The following is a 10,765-nucleotide window of genomic DNA, read 5'->3' as shown; positions in this document are numbered from 1 at the left end:
ATTTCTTTTTTCTGGGGCTCTGATTTTAGGGCTAATTTTCAAATACTTTTTCTTTGCCCAATCAGTTAATACCGTAAGAAAGAAAAAAAATGTTTTTCTTTTGGGCGTTGGAAATTATCATTCCATGTTCAGGCTTTTATGCTCTGTGGGTAACATTTTAAATTGAATTTAATTGAAATTGAGTGTATAGCTGTGAACTTTCAGGGAAGAAATGCTACCTGTAAAGCTTCAATTTGTTGAAGGTATCAGAGGGGATTTCAAGTTTAAGGCTATCCCTGCCTGACATATACTATAAATTTCTTGTAGCAAGTTTTGGTGATAATGCATTAGTATTCTTAAAAAAGATTTTGTTGGTATAACCTTATATTGTAGGCTCCTACTACACTAGAACTTTTAGAATTCAAAGAGAAGTACAGCTATTCAAATTCCAATGAAATATTAACACTACTTTTCCAAATTGTTATTTTGAGACTACCTTGCCCAGGCAGGAAATGAAGCAGCTAACAAAAGATTGATCCCCATATGGCTTGCCATGAAAGCTTTTATCTACTCTTTTTCTAACCTGAGCCAGCTTGTTCCTTCTTAGACAGCCTGGTAGCTCTCATCCACTCCTGGGAGCCTACTATATATTTATTGTGGAGAATCTGACTGGCTAGCCCTACTATACCTCAGAACTCCCTGACTCATAAGAAACCCACCATCTTAGTCTTCCTAACAAGAAGATCTACAGGTAGGAGCCATTGTATCTGGTTGCTTTCCTTTTTTTTTTTTCCTAAGGACATGTTTAATCTCACATTGACGTTGCTGGTGACAAAGCCTCCAACAGTATAATGCATACCGTTGACTGATTGGATCACCAACTTTTGGTAATGTAGGTATTTATGGAATAGGAAAGGTTGAATGAGGCAGGTGACTATTTGAAGAACACTGAAGGGAAATAAAGTTTACCTACTAGATGAGATTCTAGGAGGGGAAATTAAGTGGGTACTTCTAAGTGGGGGTGGGGGGAGTATGGGTATTTTGTCTCAGTTTAGTGCTTTGCTAGTAATCTTTAACGACCTCAAGTGGTCAAGAGAAGTAACAATCTCCTTAACACAAGCAAAGAGGTTTCACAAAGAACCCCATACAAATGCAAGACTGGAGGAAATATGTTGGCCTTCCATTACTCATTTACTACCTCTCAGGTTGCTTGGCTTCCAAGTCAGGCTAACCCCTGAGCCCAAGCTGGGGAGCTCTGAATTCACGCCCAGAGAGGCACAACTATGTGGTTTGAACATCTCATTAGTTGGTGGGTATAGTGGGCTGGCACACTCTAAGTAAAGATGCTTACTTTCCAGCAAACTATCCAAGATAGCCAATGCTGCAAGTTAGAGGCAGCTGCTATGAACAACAGGTTACACAACCTTGCAGAAATTTTTCTTACATTTGACATATTGCTATGTCTAATTTTAACATAGCTTCCCCTACATGGCTAGAGATAGGAAAACCATCCTGTCAATCTATGCATCTAAAACTTTTCACCTTTTGTTTCTGGGTCTTAATTTCCTTATATATTGTTTGTCTGTCCTTCACTCTCAAAGAGGAATGTTGTGGATGAAATAGGTGATCCCTGAAAGGTCCTTCTAAGTACGACATCATATGGCTCTTTTCCTAGATGACTAAGAGACTGACTCAAAAGGATTGCAAAGGAATGGTTATAAAACTATTAAAACTTTTGATCGGGGTTTTTTTCAGTGATATTTTTATCCTTGGGGTTGCTAACAATCTGCCCTACTTGTATGATACTCATACCCTCACTCCCCGTCCAAGAAATACACCTTTGCCCTCATGCTTCTGAATTTTAAGGAAAGTTAGCCAACAAAATGGGATGGAAATAGCTCGGAAATAGGGACCAATTCTAAGGTTTCAGATTATGAAAAATTATGATCTGGAGTGACAGTTTCTGCATAATTGAATTCAGTTCCCCTGAAAGTGGAATCCCAAATGTTTCTCTTCAGAACTCTTAAGGTTTGTAGGTCCTTTTTCTTCTTTTTGCCAGGAGGTTGGAGGTAGGATCGGTAGGTCTTTCTGAAGATTCATTGTTAGGAGAAGGAATCTTATTTTTTAAAAAAGTTACTCCCAAAGGTTAAAGCAAAAAACAAAAAAACAAAAAAACAAAAACAGTATGACAAAACTTCACATTTCCGGAGTTATACTCTATAAGAAAGGAACTACTAAGGGTCTTCCACATCCATCACCCTAATGTACATTCCCTAAAGATTTTTGCAATTTAAAATTGCAAATATGTTAAAGGCTTCAAGCCAGCAAGAGAATCAGCATTACAACAAAATGGATTTCCTTGGCTCAATTTCAGATTTTGACCAACTTTGGCAAGCCTTTTAAAAATGAAAAGTTTTGAAGGCAGGGAACGGTAGCACATGGGCATTTCACGTTTGTGTTCTGTACAAGAAACATAGTCAGACAGAAGTAGCTTGATGGCAGTCCTGACTGCCCCACACGCTCTCCGAAGCACATAGAGCATTTTTCTCCCTATACTTTTCATATCCCTCCCTTCTTTGAACTTTTAAGAGATCAAACATAACTTAGAAAACAGGCATTAGTAAAAGAAAAACTTTGTTCCTTATAGTGAATTAGGCACTGAATGCATAGTGTTGAGGTTTATACAGTTCTGAGAGTATCATGGGAGGTAGCATCAAGTTGTCTAAATCTGTGTGTGTGTGTGTGTGTGTGTGTGTGTGTGTGTGTGTAATAAATTCAAACTTTTTTTCTTTTTCTTCTTCTTTTTTTTTTTTAGAAGAGAATGTCTCTGAGCAGGCACAAGCCTAGTTCTTTCTGCTGTGCCCCTTTCCAGATTATCTGTATCTTTCCAACAAATATGCTTCCCTGTGGCTGCTCTTTCTCTACAATACAAAAAACCCAGAAGATGCTGTATCTTGAACCAGTTTATGCTAATTTCTAAATTACACTCTTGAGAAAATGATTATTCATTTCATAATATCAAATTATATTATAAACTTTTCTTCCCATTGATTTGCTAATCTCTTTCATAAAAATCATTGCTATTACAAGATGCCAACATAAGATGTGAGATTAAAGATAATGATCTTCCACTTTTGACACCTGGAAGTGATTAACATATGTGAGAATATTTTTTTCCAATGAGAAGAACATTAGATAGAACCAAAAGAGATGAGCTTGAACCTTGGCCCTGCCCTAACTTTCTGTGTGATCTGGGGCAAGTCATTTCAATTCTGAGTGAATGAATCAGTTTCTTCCTCTGAAAAATGAAAGGCCTGTACAAGAGTCATTTTAAGGCTTCTTACAGCACTTATTCTGTGACTCCAATTTAAAGCAACATTACACATCAAATGCAGAGGAAGAAATGAAGTCTCATGTCTTAATACTCCTTAAGTTACCCATTCAAAATGAGTTTACAATGAAATTTACATTAAATATGTCCAGAGCACAGAATTTATTAAACATAATACTGAGCCAAATAATACAAAAGTGGACATTTTGGCCTGGCATATATTGCCTGACTGATACAGACCAGTGAATGAATACATGATATAAAGAACTTGTTTAAACTACAGAAGCAGTAGTCAGCCTTCTCCTCAAGAATGTATAATTACTATGTAACTATAATTTATTGCATGTTAGAAAACAAAAACATACAGTGAGAAGTGTTCTCCCTATGTCAGCTTTTAAAATTAACTATGCCAAAACAGGAATATAACTTTAACACACAAGGAAAATGGAATGAAGATTTTTACTACATCTGTTTTGATAAAGGTACAGATAGGATCTCACTATTAGAAATTAGAATTAAATATACATTAAGAACTGTAGGAATTACCAAGAGAAACAAGAGTGGAAAGCATACCGGACTAATTTGAATTTTAGAAAATCTCTTCAATTACTTACAAAGGGGAAGAAAGAGCATTCAACAAATTCTTTTGGGTTTTTGATAAGATATTTCAAGCAGTATCATCAGATCCTAAATGCAGAGCTGGGAAGACTCTCAGGTATCTTGTCCCACTCCCTGTTTATAGGTGAGCCAACTGAGCCCCAGACAGGTTAAGTGACTTCTACTCTTTTCCCTGTATCACATTGTCACTCATTTACAGAGAAAAGAGAAAAGAGCTCCTATAACACATAATGGCAAAACAATAGCAACAATGAGAACATGTATTTTCTCTTTTAGTGTCTGTATGTGAACATCAAAACTACACATTGGGGACTCTTTAAGATTCTTATTTATGAAAGTCTGATAGTGCTTTGGAAAGAAGGAGTCCTTGTATTAATGATCTCAATATTATTGGCAAGCAAATTTTGACTGGAATCAGTCAAATAATACACCCCCTTTCTCCCATCATGGGGGTGGGGTGGAGATGTTGAATTCCAGGAGTAACAGCTGAATTTAGTTTACTTCTAAAAACAATGCCCTAAAAATGCAGGCAGAAGAACAATAAAAGAATCCTAGGGTTGGTATATGAAACATGCATAGCAATTTATCACTTTCTTAAATAACAAGCCATATTAATTATGAATAAGTTATAGTCATCTCTCTCTGCCTTGCCTGTCCTTATTGATAATAATTGAAAGGAAACACAAAGGAAATTGTATTTCCTTTTGGTAAAAAACAGCATGCTTTGAGTTTTCTCCATGAACCCATGCATTTGGCCCAGAAGGTGATCAACATAGATGTTGCTCTGCTCCCTAGTCAGAAAGCTTGTCAATAAACAAAGCAGGTTTGAGCTGATGATGCTATCACTCCCACACCAATATCCATTAGACAATGATCAAATATATATCAACCCTTTGGTATAAAATAAAGGAACTGTAATAAGACATTGTCACAGTAGCAAAGTTTTGTTTGTTTGGCTTCTTTTTTTAAATGGCTTTATCTAGCAGCAACAGATTATTATTCTGGGTGTCATTTTATTCCACCATTACTTTTTAATCAGGTCATTGTGTACAATGGAAACATTTCAGAGATTACAGTTGCAAACATTTATGGCATCTTAGACAATAACTATATTTGGTTTTCCCAAAATGTCTAAATAGAGGAGTAAAGCAAACATTTTCTAATGAATTGGTTTTTAATAAAAATAAAGCCCAAACTAATTTTCCTGATAAAACCACTCATATGTGAATCTGATTGCACAGTGAACTATTATAATAAACCAAGAATCAAAAATAATAATCCTGTAATGAAATTGATTAATTAAACCTGAAACATAAGTTCTACAAATTGGCCTTCAAAATCCATAAAAGGAAACAAAGTTGAAAATCTGTTTTTTAGATAAATATAGGCATTTTACATTTTTTTATAACATTATTGAGAGTGGAAGTACTTGTTAGGTGTCAATGGGTAGACATTAAAAAATGAAAATTTTAATTCCAGATCTCTCTCTCAGAAATACAGTCTACCTCCTTAGTTGTTATCTGTCTCTCTCCACTCCCATTTTCCCATCATCAAGCTTACCTTATTAATCTAGCCTGTCTCCTAGAAATGCTATGCCAATTTAGGGAAAGGTAGAAAATATCCTTAGTCTTATACCTGCATTTTGAAACAAAATTTGAGGCTTCTGTACTGCCACTTTAGTAAGTGGTGCTAACAGTAAAAAGTCTAAAAATATGCATTTTCACAAATGGCCGTAACTTTACATACAAATTAGTGTGTATATACAGTCACATCCCCAGAGTGGGTGTGCTGGCTTACTACAGGGCAGCTCATATCACTATGCTGAACCAAATTGGCAATTTTCTTTACAAGAGACTTTCAAAAATTCAGCCCCAAAGCCAAAGGTTTTCAGATAGGAGGAGAGTTAGAGAGCATAATTCTATCATTCTACTTACTTGTGACTAGGGAGGTTTTTGAATAATATTTCTATGACTATTTCATTTTTATGAAAACCAAATCTAAGATGGAGAAAAAACTATCAACACAAAAGCCCCTGCTGATGCAAATGCCCTTACAACTCTGAATGTCTGTCTCTGAAACAGAAAAGTATGAAGTACAAGCATCTCTAATGCTATAGGACAAAGGAAGCTTAGAAAAAGTCCTACTCCTAACAACTACTAGACAATTATGCTCTACGTTATTTGAGGATTACCAACTCCTTGATTTTTCAGCTTTGTTTTCTTTATGGATCTTGAAGAGAAATTTGCAGAACTTGTTTCAGGTTTAATTTATTCTCATTATAGGAAGATTATTTTAATTTTTGATAAATAATAAAGTAGGGGTTCTTAATAAAGACACCTCTCCCCCTATCTAATCAGGCTCATATGAACTCTGAATGAAACAGGAATCAGGCATTCTAGGAATATGACTTTAAAATCTGAAGTAACTGCGGATTTATCAGATTCAGATGGAATGAACAGGTACTCCATTTCTATCTTGGGAAATAAAGTCTTTCTAATAGTTGTCATAACTGCAAGATTCTGTCATTCAAAATCTTGCCAATTCATCTTTCTTAGTCCTAAGAGGCTGATCAACATCCTGGCCTGAGTGGGAGATTTAGTTTTCTCATTTTTTAAAGTAAGGAAATAGACTAGATGACCCAGCTTTAAATTTCATGTTTGCAGTACACAAAACCCCAGTAGCTAGATACTCATCTAGAGTTTTCTGTCTCCAGCAGGTGGAAGCAACAGCTTCCTTGCACAGGCCCATAAAAGCAGTATTAGGAAAGGACTCAAATTTTCCTTGCAGAGCAAATACCTCTCTTTACTTTTTAAACCAAGCATTTCACAAACAAGATTTAAAACGAACAAAACAAAAACAACAACTATGTAACCCACTTTCAGAACAGACTCTAAAATTAAGCAATAATTTAATAATAAAATATTAATCCAATAGGTAAATGATAATGAAATGATTAAATATTATGTTAGCCATTTATCCCATAATGAGTAGGCAAATGGGAGGGTTTTCTATATGCCCCAAACTAGTCAACATTTTGAAAAATGTCAAGTTATTAAAAATGGTACCTATTACAATGAAGGGTAGTGTAATGAACAGAATTATAGGACTCGAAATCAAGCAGATCTCTATTGTTCAGTGAATGAAGTTAGTGTTGTGTTTTGAACTAGGTTCTGCATGCTAAGTATTCTTTAATATATTGCTCAATTTTTACAGTTTATCCTTGTGCCATAGCTCATTCCCAAATTCAATGTTATCTATGAGTGACCACTACATTTAGGTGAGGTGCCGCTAATAGACAATACTCTGGGTCTGCTGCTTGGAAAGGCTAACACTGTTCTTGCAATTTATTTGGAAACATTTGGTTTTCATGAATTGCTGGAGGTTTTCATTCCTCCCACTTTCCTTTTTGTAAGTATGAGCCCCTCACTGAAGATATCAACTATCAGCCAGTAAAACCTACTATGATTTTTATCAGTATTCATTACTGTCTGTGCAAGTAATTTCATAGATCAGGGAAGGAGAAAAAAAAATGCAGGTTAGAAAGAATCATTAAAGGGGACTTTGTCCTAAAAATTAAATTTAGAAATTAGAGGTCTCCCTACATGTAAAATGCTAATGGCTTGGTTTTTTTTTTTTTTTTTTTTTTTTTTTAAACTGCATCTAAGATGCAAACTTTATGTGGGAATAACACACAGCCACTGTTATCCCCATGGCTGAGGTTCCAAGGGAGCTTAAATTCTCAATTTAAAAATATGCTTGATAAAATTTTATGAAACTTGATGACTGCTCACGTCTTCTTGCATGCTCTTTATTGAGATGGCCTTCATTGGGGACTGGATTTAGAGGGCAAGGGCTGAGCTTTGAGCAGTGGTTTGAAATTTAAGAGCAAAGTCTAATATCCTATCCCTCCAATCTCTTTACAGCCTTACTTATATATCATCACACTTCCTAGGGTTATCCTTGATCACTAGTCCTTCTCTTCTCTTCTTAGATTTATTTTAATGGCTTTCCTTCTCTCTTCACTGGATGGATTCACCTCTCTTCTCCCCCATTCTGTATCTATCTCTTCCTTTACCCACCCTCTCTGCCCTCTATCCATCATGATTGATAAGATACCAGAAATACTAATATATTTCTGATGCCTATTATGCCTTTCTCTGCCAGTTGTTTGGATGCCCTAGGGCTCTGAATTTTATACTCTGATAATGATAGAAAACAAACTTCTCCCTAAGCTCACAAAAATAAACACAGAATATAGAACCCTAGCCAAAAAGCAAAACAAAAGACAAATATTCACTGGCTGACAGGAGAAGGGATTGACATCTTTGTATTAAAATTTTAGTTAAAACCCATTCTTGTACAAAATGAGGGCAGATTCTCCATAAATAGGCTGGAATTTTAGAAACTTTAGGACTCAGTGGCTTTTACGCCACCCCAAAACATCTCAGCCTAATCACCACCCTCCTTCTACAGTAACACTGGATGGCAAAATAAACAGAGACTTGTGGATCAACATGTTAAAGTTTACTGCTCTGTTCGTCACAGAGGCTCTGGGTTCAAAGGAGGGAAGCATTGTGCAGAGTGGCTTGCTGAACTAGCATCCTGCCTTCAAAGAAGATCCTGTTCTGGGAAGCACCTAAAATACTTGAGTCATGCTAAATTTCTTAGCTGAACTAGTTCATCTTTACTCTTCTCATTTTCTTTCCTAACAGATAAATTCACAGACCAGTGAATGGTAAGTTAATAGAGCCCAATTTCAATTAATTATTACAGCTGTTTCATTTTAGAGGTAAGGTTTCCTTTCTTGGAAATCCAGTAACTGAAAAATTCCAAACTTGAAGAAGGCAAAAGGCTTTTTTTTTTTTTTTTAAAACAAGGATGGCCACTTAAAATTTTAGCAGTTCCATCTGTAGCCTTATAGTCAAGGCCAAGAGGATCTAAGAAGACATTGCTAATTTAGAAGGCATTATGAAACACAGGTAGTGCCTGTCATTCTAAATAAATTCTTCTCTAGCAAATGTGACAAAATAACAAAAGAAATCTTCATTTTGGGGCTTTATTTAATTTTTTTTTTCTTTTAAAGATGCTACATAGTCCATCAGGATTGGTCATTTACGGCATAGAACTAATTTACAGTCAACTCTCAATTATCTGCTTTGTAGGTTAGTTGGGAGAATGTTTCCCCTGATCACCAAGCCCCTCATTTGGGGTGGGTCTCCTCTCTCTTGCCTCCCATTTCTCTCCAGGACTATCTCCCCTAGCCACTTCTAGAACACTGTCCCCTCCATACTACTGGGATAATTTTCCATGTTGCTACTCCAATTAAGGGCCAAATTTGGGGGTGGGGTGGGCAGGGGACAGGGACTGAGACTAAGCACAGTGAGGGAAAATGAAATAGGATGAATTCAAGAGTGACATTAAAATAACATTTTTTAAAAGGTTATCTGCACTATGGCTACCTCTCCATCAGCAGGGTAATCAAGAGTTGACTATTACTACTACTGGTATAATTTCCCTCCCTTCCCCAAGATAGATGTTATTTATTTACATAGAAAAACATTTCCTGACCGTTGTTTTCCAATGTTCAAATAAATCCAAAGTCCACATTTATGTAGTGCCCCTCCAAAAAAAGACAGCAGGAGAAAGAAGGATCGCACAGCTCTCCAGCAGCAATGACAAATCAACTCACCAGCCTTAGAGCGGTGATTTCTATGCCATAGCATTAGTCATAACCTTGTGACAATAAGGAAACATGAGATGAAATACATTAAATAAGTTAAATAGGCATTAAACATCTCTGAGTAACAGTTTAATTCAACTAAACGAACCAATAGCAGTTTAGCTTGGTCCCTTTAAGAGAAACAAGGCAATAACCTTTCTCCTAAAATGTTGTGTACCATTAATCGATTTATGCTTTATATTGGTGATTAGCACATTCAATGCCATCACTTTATTCTTTTCAGCTTCTGAATTCACTTAAGTTCCCCCAAAAATAATTGGTAAATTGTACAGAACTGAAGACATGGACAGAAACTCTTTAATTCATAAGTAGTATGTATGGTGGATTAATATATTTTACAGAGATTCCTGACCCTTCCTGCTTAGCTCTAATTCCCACTATCTGAAGGGGAAACTCTAGCAGTCAAAGAACCAGTTTCTCATTTTAAAAGAGGTAATCCAGCAACATGTACCAAGGTCTAAAAATATTTAAAATTGCATTTACAACATATCATTTGAGTATTAACCATGATTTTCCTTGCATTTAGTAAAGATCATTCTTTTTGCATTTAGTTTTTGCCCCGATTATTCACTGTACATTTCAAACTTTCTAGGAGATTATGTTATGTTATATTTGTGCAGGGGGAAGGGAGGGGGATAATTTAAAGGCAAGACCTGTGAGATGTCATACATTAATTTCTTTGTTATGAATAAATTTAAATCCCATGATATGGCAGATCCATCAATCCAATTTACCAGCCTTTGCATGCTGCCTCTATAAGGCGATTTTCCCTATAATTACACCGACGATAAAGAACAAAACGACCAGAGCAAGAAGTCGGGTACTAAGCCCTTCTTCTTTCACAATGGTGGCTGAAGCAGAAGCTGGGCTGTTGCTTTGCAGTGTCTTCCTCATCCGCAGCCCATCTTCTTCCTGTTAAAACAAATCCACATTTAAAAAAAACCCTAAGTGCCAGAAATATGAATTGCTTGTTTTCTGTTGAAATATGCTTATGGTTTAACTAATTTCAACTCCAAATGACTGACTTACCAATCACTACCCCTACGACAGGACAGAGCTAATCATGACAAAGAACATTATGTCAGTATCAATGCTAG

At 36.0% G+C, this 10,765-nt stretch overlaps 1 protein-coding gene across 1 annotated transcript in view; it reads right to left on the bottom strand.

Moving 5' to 3' along the window:
• Positions 1 to 7,552: 7,552 nt before the first annotated feature.
• VAPB (VAMP associated protein B and C) overlaps positions 7,553 to 10,765 on the bottom strand; it is a 65,149-nt gene continuing 61,936 nt past the window's right edge. Inside the window, exon 6 of the mRNA XM_031951686.1 lies at positions 7,553 to 10,580. Within this exon, the coding sequence (XP_031807546.1) occupies positions 10,422 to 10,580 (159 nt within the window). The 3' untranslated portion in view covers positions 7,553 to 10,421. The remainder of the gene's footprint in view (positions 10,581 to 10,765) is intronic.

This window comes from Sarcophilus harrisii, chromosome 2 (genome assembly GCF_902635505.1).
Source record: "Sarcophilus harrisii chromosome 2, mSarHar1.11, whole genome shotgun sequence".
NCBI lineage: Eukaryota > Metazoa > Chordata > Mammalia > Dasyuromorphia > Dasyuridae > Sarcophilus > Sarcophilus harrisii.
Note: the sequence above shows the minus strand (reverse complement) of the source record. Positions and strands in the feature narration are given on the sequence as shown.